This window comes from Drosophila pseudoobscura, chromosome X (assembly GCF_009870125.1).
Source record: "Drosophila pseudoobscura strain MV-25-SWS-2005 chromosome X, UCI_Dpse_MV25, whole genome shotgun sequence".
NCBI lineage: Eukaryota > Metazoa > Arthropoda > Insecta > Diptera > Drosophilidae > Drosophila > Drosophila pseudoobscura.
In genome coordinates, this window is record NC_046683.1 from 65,465,680 (window position 1) to 65,484,816 (window position 19,137).

Sequence of the window (19,137 nt, forward strand, 5' to 3'; positions counted from 1 at the left end):
CAGCGGCCGAAGGAGGACTTGCGGTCCCCCAAGGATACTCCAGGCTGACAATTAAGGCCCTAAGACAATAGGGGTGGGGAGGGGGGCGTGGGGCGTGGGGTGTTGGGCAAATAAATAAAATTGATTGGAAATGGAATGTGAAATCGATGCCATTCTTGGGCTCCTCTTATCGTCCTTATCGTGACGCTTATCCGACGGCCGTTTCATTATTTTAATGCACCCTTGCGCCCCGCCCCCCGCCCCCCGTCCCCCCACCATTGAAACCCATCCGGAGTATTGATTGACGGAGTATTGAACTGTCCGGCCGGAGTAGATTTTATTCAAAGTCTTCAGCCTTCAGCCTTCAGCCTTCAGCCCGACTTCTCGCTGACATTCTGCAGGAGGAGAAAGTACTGTCCGCTGGTCCGAACCATCTGCAAATCAAGGAGGGGGCACGTGTCAAGGGGGGACATTGGACATGTGTTACGGACACGCACCGACATCAGGGTGGGCAGGGACATGGCCAGGAACCAGGACACGTCCAGCCTGAAGCAGCGGCCCGTGCGCGTCAGCATCATGCGAATGAGTTGCCGGAACTCGCGGCACTCCGCGTACCACTCGCACCCGTAGAACGCCCCGGCAATCTGTTCGCTCTGTTCAAAACGAAAAGGAAAGTGGGGTAAGGGGGCACAGATTGGTGAGGGGGGGCCTCCACTCACGGCTGTCGCAAATCGCTGGCCATTGTAGCAGTAGACGGCTACCTGGTAGCCGGAGGCCGTGAGGTACATGGTCATCCGGATCATGGTGATGGCGCTGCTGGTGCCCTGCAACGAGAGAAGGGGAAACAGGTTACGGCTCCGGTGTGAGGGCCAAGGCCTGGCGACGTACAAGGCCGACACTCATCTGGAACAGGGCCAGGCCCCAGCCGAAGAGGCTGAGCAGGAATTGGGAGAGCGTCAGGTGCCGGAAGCAGTCGTTGATCTCCTCCGCAAAGCTGTGGGCAAAGGGCATTAGGATAGATAGATTGGATAGATGTCCGTACTCACCTGGCCACCCGCTGGTACTGGTAGATGCAGCCGCGGAGGTACTCCACACGACGCTCGGGCGGCACCAGCGGCGACGTGGCGCTGGCAATCATCTCGCCGAGCGACTCCATCAGACCCACGCCGTGGAGGCACACGACAATGAAGACGCCATCGAAGCTGACGGCGCCTGCGTAACAGTAAATCAGACTCGCGGAAGGGTGGGGGCGTGGGGGGGCTACTCACACATGCCGCAGATGTAGAGGGCGCAGGTCTCGATGTACATTTGGATGTGGTAGTAGGGAAAGGCCAGGCCCTTGTCCTCCCAGCCGGGATAGAGGGCGGGCAGGGCTGCAAGGGGCCACAAAAGGACCTCGTGTGAGAGTGGGAGGAGCACCCAAAGGAGTCTCTCGCTACTCACGAAGGACGATCTCGAAGCTGCCGGGCGGCTGGGTCAAGTAGCGGTACAGGTTGCGGGCAAAGGAGTTGATGAAGTAGTTCGAGGTGAGGGCTATCACGCTGTACAGGTAGATCAGGAGCTGGCGTCGGGTGCTGGCCCAGTAGCGCTGCATGATGGCCGCCACCCGCCGGCGGAGCACCTGAGCCACGGGCAGATCTGCGGGAGAGTCAATTAAATGCAGATCGATGATCCGAGGGACCCTCACCCGCAATGGTGGCAAAGAGCTCGCAGCGTTGCAGCAGCTCGTGGCAGCGGGCCTGCCGCAGCAGCTCGTAGATCCGTCGGTGGGCGAACAGGAAGTACCACATCTTGAAGACCGACGTGAGGACCTGCAGGGCAGTGCTGACAGTCTCGACTATCCGCGGCATGTCCTCGACGTAGTGCCTGAACATCTGCCAGTGGCCGTACAGGGACAGCAGGCTGCTCAGGCTGAGCACCACGGTCCAGCTGGAAGCAAAGAGAAGCTGCGGCTGGAGTCCGGCCTGGACACATCGTAGGGCTACGTACATTCTCAGGGCAACGTCCCAGCGGCGGGGCCGCATCAGGTTGAAGCCCACCGTGTAGGAGAGGCGGATCATCTCCCTGATGCTGCGGTAGTTGCGCTTCTCCAGCGCGGCGGCCTCTTCCGGCGAGTACATGTCCACTAATTGACAGATAATTGTCCCTAATCGGGCATTTATAGCCCCGAATGGGCCTTAATTATGCATCGAGCAGGTGTTGGGGGGCGCGGCGGGGCCACGCCCCATTACGTGAACCAAAAGTTGCACTAAATAATTGAAATACTTTGCTCCTGAAAGGGTAATGCCTGGGACTGGGGATGCTCCGACTAATTAGTATGCCACATAATGGGATCCACACCCCGTGGAGGCTCGAAGGCGCACGGCAATTGAACAAAAATTAAAGTTCATCGGACTTCGGGGAGGCACCCTTCTGGCCACCCTTCGGGCCGCCTTTTTGGCCACCCTTCGGGCCGCCCTTTTGGCCACCCTTCCGCCGCTTCACCCACCCGGAAGCAGGTTTGGCGGTGGGTTGTTTTCCAGGGAGAAGCTTTCCACAGCTTTCGGAGCTTTTCCTCTGCGGGGTGGTTTCTTTGCTAAAACACGACGTTCCCCAACACTGGACAAAAGCTTGTCGAATGTAAAATTCCACTACATGGCCGCACATTACATTACATTTGACGTCATTTTTGAAGGCCCATTTCGGTAGAGTTCTGCGATACGAGACTCGAAGACTTTTGTATTTCACTTTTTATACCCGATACTCAAAATGAGTATTCGATTTGTGGTAAAAGTGGATGTGTGTAACGTCCAGAAGGAATCGTTTCCGACCCCATAAAGTATATATATTCTTGATCAGTCCAGGTCCAGGTCCAGGTGCACACGAGGATTACTTACTTGGGGCATCTGATTGTGAGCCTGGCGCAGGCGCAGGACATTACCAAGGTGCTGCTGGTGTTCTCGCACGACTACTACGACGAGGACATCAACGATCTGGTGCAGCAGATAGACAGCAAGATAGCAAGGTGCTTCAGATCTTCTATCCCTACTCCATTCAGACCCATCCCCACGAGTATCCAGGCGTGGATCTCAACGACTGCCCCAGGAATATCAAGAAGGATCAGGCCATGATCAGAAACTACAACAACGCTCTGTATCCGGATCTCTATGGGCACTATCGGTAGGCGAAGTTCGACGAAGCACCACTGGATCTGGAAGGCGAACCGAGTGTTCAACGAGCTGGAGGTGACCCGCTCTCACACAGGTTTGGTCCTGTTCCTCGAGGAGGACCACTATGTGGCGGAGGAGTTTCTCTATTTGCTGGCCGGGATGCAGAAGCGCACCAAAGACTTGTGCCCCCAGTGCAACGTGCTGTCCCTGGGCACCTATCTGAAGACATTCAACTATTACGCCTACCACAGCAAGGTCGAGGTCATGCCGTGTCTGAGCAGCAAGCACAACATGGGCTTCGCATGGACGAACATAAGGAGGTGCGCCCGTCATTTCTGGCCTCCTGCCATGGACTCTTGGGGCAGCACAATGCTACATTCCAGCAAGCCCCGTCCACTCCAGGCTTTTGGCACCAACAGCAGATCTAGAAGCTGGTCGCCGCGCATGACTTTGAGCTGCACGTTCTGGTTCTGCATGTTTCTGGCCCAAATCCCCCTTGAAGTAGTTGCTGTTAACGGAGCAATCCTGCCTCTTCGGCTGGGGAACTGGGGCTGACTAGATTGACTACAACTGTGGGGCGAATATCGGGAGGCGCACCACCCAAGTAGTAGCTCCACCCAACCCTCTTTCGCTGTCCAACTCCAAGGCGGAGGCGAGAGAAGAAAGACAATTTGTATACACATTTCTAGTTATCATTTTAATCAAGTCCCAAGATTTTTAGCGAAAAATCTTCTATCAACAAATTTTAAGTATACAAAATGGTAAACACGTATTGCAGAATTTTGCTTAACCGTCGCATAGAGCTGATGCGGGTCGACACATCGTTCCCCGTGACCAGAGCCAGCATCCTGCAGTAGCCACCTCCTTGACCGTGGAGCAGGAAATGCAAGAGCAGAAGATTTCCACCTACCAGAGGAACAAGTATCGTTCGATGTGGGGGCAGGAAGAGGTCAATCATATGCGCACTGGAGACTATAGTGTTGGCCAGAGCAACGCCAACGGAGATCGCAGCTGCGATGGAACGTGGGTTAACTTCCCTAAGGGTCGTCGCTCGATTATCAATCGTCCAAGCACGGCCAAGCCCTGTAACGATCAAGCCAAGGCCTTTATTCGCCCGTGGGCTAACCAAAACGTACGGGGTTCTTACCGGATCCAAGGTGTACATTGCGCAGCCGCAGCTGACCACCAGCAGGCTATTGAAAAGGCCGTGAATCACTACCATTTGTACTTGTCGCTGCCATTGTAGTATTTTCGATCAATCAAGAGGTTTCTTTCGCTCTACGAACATTTTAGAGTGCACGGAAAATTTTGTATCAGCCAGATTGCTTTAGTGTTAGTGAATGTTAAGGCAAAGCCAAACTAGGTTCTCTAGAAGATGTTTTACTACTAAGTCCTACTTTCTAAATGGCAGGAAAGACAGAGCATCGGAATTACGGGGATGTGTCGACAATAAATGGAAGAAAGTTTGTGGTTACTGTGAACTTTTCTTTTTACCAGACCAGATAATGAAACAACAAGGGAAGTGCCCTCTGAGTGATTGATTCCAGAAGATAATTGGTGAGTAGAATGAATAATTTGTCCGGTATTATGGTTTTAGGTTTGCAGAGTAGACCTTGAAGCCAGACTCTATCAAAAGCTCCCTGGATGTCCATTCTTGGACATCAATAGCCGAGTCGATTGAGCCCTGTCTGTCTGTCCGTCTGTCCGTCCGTCCCCTTCAGCGCCGAGTGCTCAAAGACTATAAGAGCTAGTTTCTGACTGTTGACGAAGTCAACTGACCGACGAAGGCCAAGTGGGAGTGGCCTCTGCCTTTGTAGATGAGTGGATGTGCCAGTCCATGCACCGAACATGTTGCAAGGGAACTTTCCTTCGGAATCTGAGATCTCTGGGAAGCTGGGATCGAACATAGGTTTCCGTTGAGGTGCGACGTGCGGGCTTTCGTCTTCCCTCCTGCAGAATGCTTCACCTCTTCAGCTCGAGGGGCCGCCGAAGGGGGAGGGAGAGAGGCATGGCTTGTTCTGGACAGTTCTCCGTATGACCGCATTCCGATATAGAATCGATGGGGCCCGCGTCCCTCTAGAGCAGAATCCTAGAGAACGGCAATATCTACCAGGGGGCTATGCAGGGGCTATGCTTTCGCTTGGAAACTCATTCCGTCTCGCTCTTTCTCGTGGCGAATGGGAGCGAGATAGCTGTAGATGGAACAACAACAAATAGTGGGCGGAAAAAAGGTAACATTGGATGGGAGAAAGGGGTCGTGCTTCCCCAAGCGAAAGACAGAGAGAGATGGGACTCCGATGGGACTTCGATGGGACTTACCTTCCCGCTGTAACCCCGCCCCGTTTTCCCTAGTACCACCCACAAATAAAGGACTCGCCAGATTTTAAATGTTTGCTCAATGATTTTAGTATATATTTCCATGACCTTTCGCTCATTTAGATTTGAATAGGTTCTTTAATAAATTTGTATGCACTCGTCAACGATTTATGGTATTCGGTATTCGGTATTCGGTATTCACTTGTTTCCGATTTACAGATCAGATGTTAAAATGTGTATTATCGTTAGGTAAATAATTTAAATATTAATAACATTTCTTGTATCATTTAAGTCGTGTGTGTGTGTGTGTGTGTGTGTGTGTGTGTAGCTTCATAGAAAAAAAGCAAAAAAAAAAACCGAAACCGAAACTAGTTCGAAAGAAAGAAAGAGAGAGAAAGAGCGCGGGGGGGGGGGAAATAAATATGTACAAAATATGGTGGAATGTGGGGCATGGGGCAGGGGGGGTGGGGGGCGTGGGTGCTCATCAAAAACCTGTGCAGTTATAATCCTAAAATGAATTGCTTACAAAAATCGATTTGAAATGCGTTCAAGCATTTGTATTCGCTTAAAATGTATCTTGTATCTATATTAAATCGATCTCCACACCACATACGCGTGCATGTGGGTATATATATATATATATATATACATATATATAGTTGTTGTTTTATTTTCGAAAAGCGGACGTGGAGACAAAGACTCCTATTATCGTGTCTCTTAATAAAAGTGCTGGCCTGTGGCTCCTGTTTCCTGTTTCCTGTGTGTGTGTGTGTGTGTGTGTGCTGGTGTGTGTGTGTGTGTGAGTGAGCTCGTATTCCTTTTACTTGATATGTTTCTAAGAGGCTAACATCTGGCATCTGGCATTTGGCGCAAACGAAACGCGGATCTAGCGATTGGACAGGGCTCGGTTCGGTTCGGTTCGGTTCGGTTCTGCCTTATAGAGGTCTTAAATGCTGATTTGATTGCTGCTATCTCTTTTCGAACACTTCGGGCACACGTTTTCGTGGAATGTGATCATTGGGGTGTGGCGTAGGGGGGCGGGTGGGGGGGTCCTTATAAAAACCAATTTCTAACAAATTAACAATCCTACAACTAACAACAATTACATTTAGTGGGCATGGGGCATGCCACAACAACACACAACTAGGACCCAAAGCAAACGTTTAGCGGGGGGTAAGGGGGGGGCAGGGGGGGATTGGTTTAAGCCAAGCACTATCCTTGAAGCCCTTAAGCCCTACTTTATAGATATAGAAACGATTTTAGCATAACGATTTGTTTGTTTTGACTAATTTTTTATGGTTTTTTGAACGAACGATTTACGATATACGATTTACGATATACGATTTATGTACATACAGATACAGATACAGATACAGATAGAGATATAGATACATATACGGCTAGGCGCGATCTACTCTATGGGGTGTCGCCCTTCTCTGGGCTGCTTGGCGCTTGATTTTGAAAAATACATATACATATACATATATGTATACGTATATACCATGTAAATATGCGAATTTTCTCTTTATATATATATATATATATATATATTGTATGTATATTTCTTATAAGTTGCATTCAAAATATGAATTTTGGTTTTGTTTTTGTTGCTATTTAGGCTTTTGTGGTGATTTCTCTATATACTCTCTTTGCCTCGCCGGGTTATAGGTCATAGCGCAGTGGCTCTTGAAGGCTGTAAATAAGGTTTGCTCTCTGTACACGATTGGGCACGGGCTCTGGCTCTGGATTGGGCTCTGGCCCTGGCTCTGCTTTTATATACATTCAATTCGTTAAGCGCTTTATCGGTAGTAATACCATATATATATATATATATATATATATATTATTTAATGCCGTAATTTTATGCCTAATTCCTAAACTCCGCGTGTCGGGCCGTCTCTCTGGGTCTCCTCCCGTCTCCATTCTCCATTCTCTCACTAGACTCTAGGATACTGTTCATTGCTTTTTATATAATTCACATTCCATGTTTGCTAACTTTGCTATCACTTTGAGTTTTCCCTTTATGTTCTTTTGTATCTTTGTGTGTGTGTGTGTGTGTGTGTGTGTGTGTGTTTGGGTGTGGCGCTTATTGCTACGTGGGTTCGCCCCTTCCATGGGCATCGCCTCCGCTGGCGTCTGGGCCATCTCTGCGCTGGAGCAAAGCCCTTTGCTCATCATTGGCCTCTGCCTCGCCCTCGCCCTCGCCCTCGGCCTCGGCCTCTGGCTCGCGATCCTCTGGGGGGGCAGCCTCCTCGCCCCCCGCTCGACTGCTCACTGGCGAGGTGAAGGTCGTCTCCGAGTCTGTGTTTGAGGAAACAACAAAAAAGGCGATTAGAGATCTGGCAAGGAAGGTATTTTCAAAGAAGGTGCCTCAAGGATGCCATACAATAAGCAGCGTATGTGTGTGTGTGTGTGTGTGTGTTCAAATTCTAAAGCTTTAGGGGGGGTCTCCGGGGTGCTATACAGAGAGAGAGAGAGAGATAGAGTGAGATCCAGCAAGAGTGAGGATTCAGTGCTGCATGGTAACACGTGTGTTATCGATAGTTATCGCTATCGCTATCGCCATCGATCTTTGAATACTAACAACTGGCTGTCGCCGCACTCCATGGCATGTCTGTTGGTGGTATGTCTGTGGTGGTGTCTGTGGTGGTGATGGGGTGGTGGGGTGTTGATTGGCTGTTCATAGTGGTGGGTTCATAGTTCAGAATGCCGCCTCGAAGACGTTCGCTGCGCGGGAGGGACGATGCGGGGCGCAAGCGAGAGAAAGATAGAAAGATACAGAGTAGGTTTTTGCTTGGTTTCTGGGCCGTCTCCGCCCTCCATTGCGTAGAGAGAATCCCGTAGAGGGAACCCCTCGATCACCTACCCAGACTGCTGTCCCTGGTGTGGTGTCCGTCCGGACAGCCCGACGTGGTGGCCGGCTGCGCGGCGCTGGTCGAGCGCGATAGCAGCGGCTTCACCTGGCGCAGGGCCTGCTCCTCGGGGTAGCGCGGCGTCTGGAACTTGGTGGGCCGCGACGACGACTGCAGCGTGGCCGGCCCCGACCGCTGGTGCATCAGTGTGCGGTGCCTGAGGGGTGGTGGGGATATAGACTTGGCTAAAACTGAATGAGGTAATTTATTCGGTGAGTAATCGCTGCCAGATTCGCCCTGCAACGAGAGAATCCCAATGTATTACGGCCGGGTAACGTCTCAAATATCTTACCATAACCGTGCCGTTGTCGGAGACCCCCGACCCGGACATGTTGTCCGCCAGGAGCCGCTCGCTCTCCGGATCGGACAGGACGCGTGAGATATCAGACTTGTTTTTCAGTATCGATTTGGAGCGCCTGTGATGCTCCAGATTGGGTGACGCATCGATCGAGTCAATGGATGACGAATGCTTGCTCTCGAACTTGGCTGCAAGGACATTCGTTAGGGATCGTCACAGACGAGGGGGCGGGGGTTGATACGCACCTTTGGAGCCCGCATTCTGTATGCCAAACAAATGCTGATTGATCAGTTTGGTGGCAGTGGCTAAGCTCTTGCCCGGCGTGAACACCGAACGCTTCTTCTTGGGGCCCCCGCCGGCCCCCGGGCCGCTGCCCAGTCCCATACCCATGCCCAAACCCACGCCCAGTCCGCCCGCCGGGTCGTCGTCGTCCAGCCGGGTGTCCTCGAAGCGGGCCCGCGGTCGCCCGCCACTCGGACTGGGCCGCATCGCGGCGAAGCTCTGCTGGAAACGCGTCTTGCGGTGCTTCGGCACCGAGTTCTCGTTGAGGCTGACGCGGCTGCCGCGCTCCTGGACGTCGAAGTTCTGGTAGACGTCGTCCAGGGGACTCAGGGGGCTGAGACCGCCCCCGCCGGCGGCCAGATTGCGCAGCGCCGTGTCCCCCGAGGCGCTCTTCTTCACCTGGGCCCGCAGCCCCGTGGCGGACGAGGAGGAGGAAATGGTGGCCGGCAGGCCCACAATGAAGCCCGTCGAGCTGCTGATGCCCTGCGGATGGTGGTGGTGGTGGTGGGGGTGCTGCTGGTGGTGGTGCATCTCCCGCTCCAGCGGGTTTATGTACAGGTTGTCCATGTCGATGTCCAGGGCGCAGGCCTCGTCGTTGAAGTCCGCCGTGAGGTCGCCCTGCGACAGGAACGGATGCGTCTGGCAGCTGGCGTACGTGTCGGAGCTGTCGACGCTGGCCAGATCCGCGTTGTTGTTGTTGTTGTTGTTGTTGCTGCTGCCGCTGCCGCTGCCGCCGCCGCCGCCGCTGCCGCCTGCCCCGTAGTGGCTGCTGAAGTTGCCCCCAAAGAGGAGCAGACCGTTGGCGCCCATCCCGCCCGTGCTGGTGGTGTTGAAGTTGTTGTTGTAGTTGTGATTGAAGTTGGCGGCGCTGGAGAAGGCCGCCCCGAAGGGCCGCATCGCGGCGTCCAGCGGCAGGGCGATGGTCGTCGAGGTGGTCGTCCCGTACGACGAGGACGTGGACGAGGACTGCGAAATGACGGGCACGGCACTGGCCACGGGCAGCAGGATGCCGGCGGCGGGCGGCGGCGGCGGCAGCGCCATCAGCGGGCCCACGCCCACCGCCTGGTGGCGCTGGTAGGCGCCCCCCAGGGGGGGGCCGGCCAGCAGGCCGAACTGGCTGGCCTGCCGGTTGGCCGCCGCCAGACGCATCTCCAGGCAGATCGGCTTGTGGAAGTCCGAGGTCGGAAGCGCTATCACCCCCTCCGCGTCGGTGTACTCCTTGAAGTCCTGAAACGAGTGGTGGGGTTTGGTATTTGCTGGATCAGGGATCACGGATCACGGATCACAGATCACAGATCACGGATCACGGATCTCAGATCAGGCGCCCATCAGGCTGGAGCTCGTCTCGGCTCCAGGGTCTGGTCCCTGGGTTAGCTTTTGTGTGTGTGTGTGTGTCTGTGCGATCTGCCTCGCTACGGTGGGTGTCGCTTGCGAGAACGTACTAAAACATGCAACTAGGAGAGGCGTCAAGGAGAACGCAAATCGTGCAGCGCTAATCATTCGTAATCATATCGTAATTATTATTAATTATTGTTAATGCAAAAAACCCAATTCAAAAGTCAACTCAAAATGAAAAGGCGTTGGTGCGGTGAACATTTCATAGCTGCAAGGAGGGGGCCACGGGAGAGACGTTTTTCGATTCGATCCCCCTCTCAAAATCCTCAGAAGGCCCTAGTAGGATGCTGCCAGAGTCGAGGCCTCCGATTGCTAGGACGCAGACTCCTACGAAGACTCCTTTTGATAGGCTTTCCTTATCCGAATGATTGGGGAATTAACTTCTTGAAAGTGTTCGCATATCTGATGGATCTCATGCCAAATGGATCTCCCCTAAACCCTTTATATGGCCACATTATGGAAAGCTGCCACAGATCATACAAATCATATAAATTTACAAAAATTACAAAATAAATATTAATTAATTAATAAAATATTAATTTGATTAGTCAATAAATTAATACATTTTTCAATATTAATTTTGTAATTTTTGTATATTTATTTAAATTAATCCCAAAATATTTTTGGTATAAACAATAAAATAAAAAAACACGAAAAATAGCACAACAGTATTTAAAATGGAAAAAAATGTAATTCATTTAATTGAAGAGTTTTTCTTAATTAATTAATTAATTAATTGTTAACTGAATTTTTTCGAGAATTTTTTTCGAATTAAAGAAAATAAAATACAATACACAATAGCACAAATGAAAATAAATCATATAGTTGTAATTTGAATTATTTTTTATCTCTTTTTAATTTTCTTAATCAATTTTTCCGAGCATTTTTTGTTTCATTGAAAAGAATTAAAAAACAATAAAATACAATACACAACAAAAATATCACAAATGCAAATTAATTTAATTTAACAGTTTTATTTTGAATTATTTGTTCTTTCTTTCTCTTAAATTTTCTGAATGAATTAATTGTTAATAGAATTATGCCTAGAATATTTTTTGTTATAGCGAAAAGAATTAATCAACAATCCAAAAACAAACAATCCACGAAAAATAACACAGCAGTATTAAATATGAAAATAAATGTAATTAATTTAATTTAAGAGTTATTTTTTGCCGCCTACAAATCGGAGCAGGTGGCACAAATAGGGGGGTGTGCCGTTGGGGTTTCCCACGATCCCGGGCCTGCCTTCCGCCCTGATTTTATCCCCGCGATGAGTCCCCGCGATGAGCGCAAATAAAGATTCGATGCCGAGGAGTCCAATACTTACCCGCGGGGCGCGTCCGTTGCTCAAAAAGGGTGGAAATGAAAAGACTCTAATCGAAATCGAAATCGAAATTGCAACCGAAAGCAAGAGAGCCCATTCGAGACGAGCAGCGAAAGCAGCGAAAGAGGGTGTCGTACAAATAAATTCGATTCATTGTTTGGTGTTTTTTATTGCAAGATTTTTGGTTGATTCGATTCTGGTTTTGAGTTTGATTTTGATTTTGAATTTGATTTTGATTTGTGTGTGTGTGCCGGCTGCTGCTGCGCTTCGTTGAGTGTAAACAGAAATAAACAACAACGACAACGACAACAACAACAACAACGACAACAACGACTAAAGATGAAGAGAGAGAGCTTTAACATTTGGTAGATTTTTGTTTTTGTTTAATAATAATAACATTTGATGTGTGGTTTAACCTCTTCGATTAAGTAACTCCCCATTTGCTAGGTTACAGGGTACGATTAGGCTAGTTAATTACGTGCTTAGTGCAGAATATAGAACGATCCGATCGAGCCCACAATTTTCCATAATTAATTAAATAACACATGCGCTTTGGCCTCATTCCTGGTTCATCGTTGTTGGGTTTTGTTTTTCGGGGATTTTTGTCGGTTTTCTTGTGGTTGAGTGTAGATATATTATATATTTAGGTATTTAGATAGTTAGAGATTAATTTAGAGATTTAATTTAATTAAATTCTTAGAATTTTCTATGTCTTTCTTAGGCTTTCGCGTCGCACGGATCGGGGATAACACAGTATTAGATCGTGGTTGGTTTTAGGCCTAGGGTTTTAGGGCTACACGTTTCTTTTTTTTTATTCCGCTGGGAGTGAATCTTTTTGTCTATATGTATCTTTCTGCTAAACGCTATTCGCGCGCAATGGAATACACTCGCCTTGGCATCCTGGCAAGCCCTTTAAGAAAAAGAAATGAAAAAGAAACAAAGTCAAACATAAAAATATCCACAGTACCACAGTTCCACAGTTCCACATTTCCACATTTCCACAGAGTTTTTTCCATTCTCACACAAAGCCAAACGGAAAACACACACAAAAAACAAAAGATAAATCACAAAAACAAAACAAAAACAGAAACAAAAACAAAAACAGAAACAGATCTTCAAAACTGGGGGGCGGGACAAGGACGAAACGAAGACGAGGACGAAGACGGAGGTGCTTTGCCGTTTACCCAACTTTTCACAGATAATATATGTCGATGGTGCCCTCCTCGAGCATCCGCTTCAGCGCCAGATAGTTCTTGGGCGAGGGCGGCGGCCGCACCAGCCTCTGCATGCTGTACTCCCGGTCGTGGAACACGCAAATGCGATCCTGCAAGCAACAATGTCGAGATACGCCCTCAATATCCCGGACAACCACAGCGGCTGGCTATCTACGGATCCAAGCGTCCAGGGGGGGGATGGGGGGCCCTAAAGGCTTTAGCTGGTTTTCCTTTTGGCTATCGCCTGGTGCGTGATCAGTTATCGAATCGGAACTAAAGAAGGGGGTGCAAAAAGCATGCGACTAAACATGGTGCATGCAGGGCGGGGTGCAGGGGCGGGGTGCAAGGGGGTGGGTGGCACATAGAAAGCATTTCAAACAGTTAAGAGAAGCTACAGTCTCGGGTGCAGGGGGTGCGGGGGTGCGGGGGGTGCGGCTTTACCTTGGTGGTGCAGAAACAGCACTCAAACTCCACGGGCACGTCCTGCTCCAGGTTGTCCATCCGCTGGTTCTGCAGATTCTCGAGCGCCACCTGGCGCCGCAGTTCGGCGACTTCCTATAAGTAGGATTTGTTGTTTTGGGTCTCGGTTTGGCAGCGACAGAAACAAATCAATATATATGTATGTATTTACAGAAATATACTATGGATACGATACTATGGATATATACTATGCACCGCAGGCCAGACAACATGCAGCGTGCATGCGGCAAGGATGGGAAGCGTACGGCGGGCACTTGCTGGGCATGCTCGGGCGCTCGAAGCTGTGTGGAGAATGTGTGGTGTGCCAGTCGCCTTTCGATCGCCTGTCAGCCCCAGTCCCAGCCCCAGTCCCAGTCCCAGCCCCAGTCCCAGCCCCCGTCCCAACCCCTCGTCCCAGCCCCAATCTAAGCAACCGCTTCTGCTGCCCTCAAAGCCCCCCCCTTCCCCCCCTCCCAGATGATCAGTAGTCAATCCCCAGGCGACTCCTACATCTACAAGTGCTCCTCCAAATGCGCCCCAAGAGCCATCGAGCCTGGATCCGTGAGTATGGGCCGATTGCTGGGACCACCTTTAAGGCCCTCTCCGTTCCGCAGTTATACTGGCCAGCGTCCTCTGTACAGGCGGCACAGCACACGTGTGGGGGTACCCCCCATGGAGCGACGACTACGACTACGGCTATGCGGATAGTGGCATGGAGGGCTACAATGGCTACAATGGCTACGGCGGCCAGTACCAGCAGAACTGGGCCAGCCTCACCGTCAACCCCGACTGCCCAACCCTGGAGCCCGGTCCCCAGTACCCCCAGAGCCCGCCCATGGATCCCGGCCCCCAGAACGGCCCCCCAGCCATGGAGCCCACTGGAGTGCTGACGCCGACGCCGATGATCACGACGACCTGTGTACCGATCACCATCAGCACCGCTTGCGAGTATCCCCCGCTGGACCCCAACCAGCCGACGCGGCCCGCCTGGCAGCACGAGGAGGTGGACGAGAGCGAGGAGCGACGCAAGGAGCTGCGCATCATGCTGCAGCAGCTGTACGTGGCCCAGGCCAGGGTCCAGCTGGAGGCCACCGAGATCCGGAAGGCCCAGGGGGTGGCCTCCTCCGCCCAGACGCAGCTGGAGGAGGCCACCAACCAGGTGCGCACCATCACGGCCTCCCTGCACACGGCCCAGCAGTCGGTGGCGGCGGCGGCCATCCGGGCCCAGATCGCCCAGCTCCAGCTGGCCGCCCACGACCAGCTGCTGTTCGCCGCCCGCCAGGACGTCGACGCGGTGTCCTCGCAGATGGTCGGCGTCCAGGCGGCCGAGGGCATTGTCCAGCCCAAGCTCAATGTCGATCTGCGCGCCCTGCTCGACAAGCTGAAGCAGCCGCTCCAGCACTTCGACCGGCCAACGCCGGTGCCGACCATAGTCACGGATCCGCAGTTCTTTGGCTTCTACCAGTACCAGCAACAGCTGCCGCCGCCACCCCCGCCGCCGCCTCAGTGGCAGCAGCCGTGGCAGCCGGGCTACCTGGGCGTGTCCAACGAGATGTTTGAGATGTCTGGTGAGCCGAGGGCCGAAAGTTGGGACGAGGATGCTTGGTACGACACCTAGGCGGAGTCCGAGTCTCTCCCAGTCTCCCAGTATCTATGCGTCTGCACCTATATATTTCTCAAAGTGCTTATTCGTTTGTTGTTCCCCAAATAAATGTAATAACTAGCTGTGTGTGTGTGTGTGTGTGTGTGTGTGTGTGTCTCCATGTTTGTGTGGTTCAAGAGAGAGAGAGAGAGAGAGAGCTAGCTCTTGCCTAGGGTTTAATGGATCCAAGGGCCTGGGTTCAGAGGCCCAAAAGTATCTTGTATCTGTTAGACCCCCAGGCAAGCCACTAACAAAAGGAAAAAAAACCAAGTAAAGATCAAGAGAATTATCGGATAAAGTATCAAGAATGTTATGCAGATTTGAGCTGGAATATACGTTCTTCAAGGGCCTCAGAAAAACCAAAAAAAAAGGAAACCAAAATTATATACAATAGCATTGGGCATGTGTGTGTGTGTGTGTGTGTGTGTTCAGCCACATATCAATATGATTTATCCATTCAAAATCAAGGCTCGTATAAATGGGAAGAATTGGCTAGAGTTTAGAATTATATTCCAGTACAGTACATATCAAAGAGCAGAGAGTATTTATGGTAGCTGTGGCATTCGATTCGAGAGTAGAGTAGAGTAGAGTAGAGTAGAGTAGAGTAGAGTAGATTGAGTTCTTTGTGTATACTTTGAAATGTACCTCCTTACTGCGTCCCCGTAAAATCTAAAAAGTTGAAATGTGTTGCAGGTTGTTAAGATACTTTCGTTGTTTTGGCATCTTCTTAAGAGTCTTAAGGTTTTTCTTTGCCAAATTGGTTTGGTTTGTGGTTTCTCAAGTACAAAATCAAAGAACTGTTTAAAGCTGTTTAAAGGAAAAACGTCTAAGGACTACTACAAAAGAGGCCGCCGAATCAGAGAACCAAAACGGGGAAACGGGGAATCGGGAACCAAGGATTTGGGGGGTTTTTTTTTCAACTGAAAACTAAAGAGGCTAAGAGGCGGGTGTGTTGGGTGGATGGGGGAGGGGGGAATAGTTATTCGAATATATTTGGAGCCGGCTTAACGGCCTTCACATTTACTAATACATAAGGATTACGATTTAGGAACTTTGAAAACATTAAGATATTCAAGATATACGATTACGATTACGATTACGATTATCAATACGGGTACGGGTACGGGTACGGGTAGGGGTACGGGCAGGGGTACGGGCCCGGGCCCATGCCCCCCATTCGTCCCTTCGGCTCGCTGACTTACCCCGGGCGTTATCATCATCTGGATGGGCAGACCCTTCTGGTTCGATGCAATCGTCTGGTCGTCCTCCGCCGCCGCCGCCTGGGCCCCGCCCTCCGGTGGGCTGCCGCCTCCGGGTGCCGTGGCCGTGGCCACCGCCGTTGCTGCACTCGAGGCCGCCACCATGGCCAGATTATTGGCCACTCCGCCGGCTGTGGCGCCCGCTGGGGCAGGCAGCTGCGGGGGCGTCTGCTGCTGCTGCAGCAGCGCCTGCTGCTCCCTCCGGTAGCTCTCCATGGCCATCATCGAGGTCTGCCGGGCATTGGGATTGTCGAAGCTGTACGGCGGCACAGCGTCCTGCTCGGAGCTGGAACCGCGACGCTGGGCAAGGGAAACGAAAGGTATTTTAGTATCCGAGATCGAAGATGCAAGAACGGGTTTCAAAACTACGGAACACTCGAACGGGGAGTACTTACAACTCACGATTGCTCATGATTCAAAAATTCATAAGGATAAGGTGCAAAAGTATCTTCGACTTCATTCAAGTCGATGGATACCTTGCTTATCTTGTATCTTATCGTTTCTTAGAACTAAAAAGATCTTTTCAATGAAAAATAAATTCTTTAAGAGATTCTTTAACGAATCAGGAACTTTTTGGAAAATAATTTGTGTAAAATAAAACTAATTTTTCCTTAATTTTTAAAATAAAAGTTGGATAGACCAATGTAACTTTTTTGTGTAAAATTACAATGAAAATATACCAATTAAAGGTATTCAAAATAATATTTCAAATAATAATCAAGTAAAAAAAATAGTTTTATTTTAATTTTCCATGTTTTTGTATAGAATTAAAAAATAACAGTTATAAAACAATTTCAATATAGCTTGCATAATACGAATATATTTTTGATTTTTATGGCCCTTAATTTTTATAATAAAAATTGGAAAGACCAATTTTTTTTTTGTAGAGCAGTCACAGAAAAAGTTACGAAAATTAAAAAAAACTATTAATAAATTTCAATGTTAATACAATTTTTTTTTTATTTCCCTTAATTTTTTTAATAAAAATTTAAAAGACCAAAAGTATTTGTATTTTTTTTTTATAGAACAGTCACAGGAAAAGTTTCGATAGTTAAAAAAAAAAGTATTAAGAAAATTTAAATTTGTATTACATTTTTATTTATTTTTTTTTGAATATAAGATATTATGTAGTTTGCTGTTATTGTTAGAGCAACAAAAAAAATCCTTTTAAAGCTATAAATAATAAAAAATGGTTTTGTTTAATCTGCTTATTTGTTGTATAGAAATCAAAAATTAAAGTTTAAAAATTATTTTGTTGTTTAAATGTGAATAATGTGAATAAAAGTCAATCCCGTTCCAGCATAAATCTCGAAAAATAGCGTAGCTGTATTCGTATTTGTATTTGTATTTGTATTGTATTTATTTTATTATTGTTATTTATTTATGAATATTTTATTTGTTGGACTTTGATTCGTGTTGGCTCAAATTTGTAATCTCTGGCCTAAAAGATCTTTCACTAGCCCCATTGCCTTTTGGAAATGCTCCTGAGGGAATCTTTTTCTATCGGACATCTCGCCCCTGGGGTGCCTGGGGGCTCCACGCCCAAGGGGGCCTGTGGCATGCGTCGGTTTCCCCCCGAGTCACTTACATGCTGCAGACTGTTTCTCATGTTGTTGGCCACGTGCTCGTAGTTCTTGTAGCAGCCGGTGCCGGTGGTGGCCGGGTTGCGGCTGACGCTGGTCGACTCGCCCTCGGTGCTGTTGCCGTCCGTCTGCGAGAGATTGTGGCCTGTGGGCGATCGGCGTAGCGCGTGGGTTAAACGGTGCCAATTTTTCATTGATCGTGTGTGACTCTCGCGCTTTTCTGCATTTGCATTTGCATTTGTGTTTGAGTGTGTGTTTGAGTGTTTGAGTGTGTGTGTGTGTGTGTGTGTGTGTGTGGGTGGGTTATTGGGTTATTGATTCACGTTCAGATCGGTTGTTTTTGTTGTGTTTGTTGTGGCACACGCAAAAGGAAGCCATGAATGCATTTTTTCACCAGTGTTTTTTATTTGTATTTTTCGCAGTTTCGCATTTGTTTAGCCGACGACAGAGATATCGGTGAAATATATACACAGGGATATATATATGTTTTTTGTTTTTTTTTTTTAATGGATTGGATTAGATGTTGGTTTTTGTTTCGGGTTTTTTTTTCGGTTTTTTTGCAGCGCAAATGAAAAAATTAAAAGAGGAAAAAAGAAAGAAATATGAGTTTCATGAATGGTTTGATCAAACAAACGGTTAACGGTTAATAATTGTTTACGACGACGATGACGATACGGTAGTAGGGGGTTAGGGGGGGGTTAGGGGGTGGGGAATACAGTGAGCACAACATTGATGAACGACGTCTAGAAGTTTGGGGGCAAGAACAACATTTATCTAGGGGCTAGTCAAGGTTTTAGCTGGAGTTAGTAGGCCAGCTCAAGGCACACGGTTAGTACGGGGAAATGATAGGTCTACGGCGGAAAACGAACTCAAAAAAAGGTCCCTCCGGGGTCCTTGTCCTCCACCAAATGACATGTGTATGAGTGATCGGGCGACGGATGGGGCGGGGCGATGGATCGTATCGGCGAAACAAATGCGCGAAACACCAACCACAAATCATGTACTCATCTGTAACTGTATCTGTATCTGTATCTGTATCTGTATCTTTGTGTGGGTGCTGGTGTGCTGGTGTACGAGTATCTGAAGCCTCCTCGGGATGGCATCTCTCACCTTTGTCTGGTCTAAAGGGACATTTTTTTACCTTTTCTGCATTACGGCACACACATGAGGGTTTTTTATGTATGTAAATGTGTGTGTGTGTGTGTGTGGGTGTGTGTTTTTAATGAAAATAATACAGCGCACTGTTTGGTTTTGGTTTTATTTGCTAATTTCACAGACACACAAAAGTTTTCGTTTTGGTTAACGATTTTCGAACAGTGGTACAC

General features: G+C 49.1%; 5 protein-coding genes and 1 pseudogene across 23 annotated transcripts in view; 3 read left to right on the forward strand and 3 right to left on the reverse strand.

Moving 5' to 3' along the window:
• Nucleotides 1–350: 350 nt before the first annotated feature.
• On the reverse strand, nucleotides 351–1,287 carry LOC4812601 (odorant receptor 63a-like). Its single transcript, XM_001352682.4, has 6 exons — nucleotides 1,248–1,287; nucleotides 1,026–1,191; nucleotides 868–973; nucleotides 699–803; nucleotides 477–632; nucleotides 351–413 (listed from the first exon to the last, which is right to left on the reverse strand). The coding sequence occupies exons 1-6, from the start codon at nucleotides 1,285–1,287 to the stop codon at nucleotides 351–353; spliced, it is 636 nt and encodes a 211-aa protein (XP_001352718.4).
• Nucleotides 1,288–1,414: 127 nt separating this feature from the next.
• Nucleotides 1,415–2,105, reverse strand: LOC26532975 (odorant receptor 63a-like). The gene is made up of 3 exons (XM_015188293.2): nucleotides 1,969–2,105; nucleotides 1,667–1,908; nucleotides 1,415–1,617 (listed from the first exon to the last, which is right to left on the reverse strand). The coding sequence occupies exons 1-3, from the start codon at nucleotides 2,097–2,099 to the stop codon at nucleotides 1,415–1,417; spliced, it is 576 nt and encodes a 191-aa protein (XP_015043779.2). The 5' UTR covers nucleotides 2,100–2,105.
• A 173-nt stretch (nucleotides 2,106–2,278) lies between these two features.
• LOC117184403 (alpha-1,6-mannosyl-glycoprotein 2-beta-N-acetylglucosaminyltransferase-like) lies at nucleotides 2,279–3,683 on the forward strand (annotated as a pseudogene).
• A 130-nt stretch (nucleotides 3,684–3,813) lies between these two features.
• LOC6900094 (uncharacterized) lies at nucleotides 3,814–4,602 on the forward strand. The gene has a single exon (XM_002135416.3). It carries the CDS (start codon nucleotides 4,012–4,014, stop codon nucleotides 4,372–4,374), a length of 363 nt encoding a protein of 120 aa, XP_002135452.3. The 5' UTR covers nucleotides 3,814–4,011; the 3' UTR covers nucleotides 4,375–4,602.
• Nucleotides 4,603–6,102: 1,500 nt separating this feature from the next.
• Shab (Shaker cognate b) overlaps nucleotides 6,103–19,137 on the reverse strand; it is a 55,708-nt gene continuing 42,673 nt past the window's right edge. For 4 of the 19 annotated variants that reach the window (XM_033382144.1, XM_033382143.1, XM_033382142.1 and 1 more), the window contains 8 exons: nucleotides 17,818–17,957; nucleotides 16,173–16,529; nucleotides 15,616–15,639; nucleotides 13,311–13,424; nucleotides 8,900–10,163; nucleotides 8,649–8,842; nucleotides 8,311–8,593; nucleotides 6,103–7,745 (listed from right to left, as the gene is read on the reverse strand). In XM_033382144.1, the coding sequence (XP_033238035.1) occupies nucleotides 7,537–7,745; nucleotides 8,311–8,593; nucleotides 8,649–8,842; nucleotides 8,900–10,163; nucleotides 13,311–13,424; nucleotides 15,616–15,639; nucleotides 16,173–16,529; nucleotides 17,818–17,957 (2,585 nt within the window). In that variant the 3' untranslated portion in view covers nucleotides 6,103–7,536. Of the gene's footprint in view, nucleotides 7,746–8,028; nucleotides 8,172–8,310; nucleotides 8,594–8,648; nucleotides 8,843–8,899; nucleotides 10,164–12,021; nucleotides 12,566–12,839; nucleotides 12,980–13,310; nucleotides 13,425–15,615; nucleotides 15,640–16,172; nucleotides 16,530–17,817; nucleotides 18,033–19,137 lie in introns of those variants that run through there. The other 15 variants (XM_033382146.1, XM_033382149.1, XM_033382152.1 and 12 more) reach the window with 12 other exon arrangements.
• Nucleotides 13,745–15,057, forward strand: LOC117184462 (uncharacterized). Its single transcript, XM_033382162.1, has 2 exons — nucleotides 13,745–13,889; nucleotides 13,943–15,057. Exons 1-2 carry the CDS (start codon nucleotides 13,859–13,861, stop codon nucleotides 14,944–14,946), a joined length of 1,035 nt encoding a protein of 344 aa, XP_033238053.1. The 5' UTR covers nucleotides 13,745–13,858; the 3' UTR covers nucleotides 14,947–15,057.

Coding starts and splice junctions, on each gene's coding strand:
- LOC117184462 (XM_033382162.1), top strand. CDS start 13,859: ATGCGCCCCAAGAGCCATCGAGCCTGGATCC. Junction 13,890..13,942: donor GAGCCATCGAGCCTGGATCC/GTGAGTATGGGC, acceptor TCCGTTCCGCAG/TTATACTGGCCAGCGTCCTC.
- LOC4812601 (XM_001352682.4), bottom strand. CDS start 1,287: ATGTACATCGAGACCTGCGCCCTCTACATCTGCGGCATGT. Junction 804..867: donor TCCAGATGAGTGTCGGCCTT/GTACGTCGCCAG, acceptor CTCTCGTTGCAG/GGCACCAGCAGCGCCATCAC. Junction 633..698: donor GCCAGCGATTTGCGACAGCC/GTGAGTGGAGGC, acceptor CGTTTTGAACAG/AGCGAACAGATTGCCGGGGC.
- LOC6900094 (XM_002135416.3), top strand. CDS start 4,012: ATGCAAGAGCAGAAGATTTCCACCTACCAGAGGAACAAGTATCGTTCG.
- LOC26532975 (XM_015188293.2), bottom strand. CDS start 2,099: ATGTACTCGCCGGAAGAGGCCGCCGCGCTGGAGAAGCGCAACTACCGC. Junction 1,909..1,968: donor TGGGACGTTGCCCTGAGAAT/GTACGTAGCCCT, acceptor CTTTGCTTCCAG/CTGGACCGTGGTGCTCAGCC. Junction 1,618..1,666: donor GCTCTTTGCCACCATTGCGG/GTGAGGGTCCCT, acceptor ACTCTCCCGCAG/ATCTGCCCGTGGCTCAGGTG.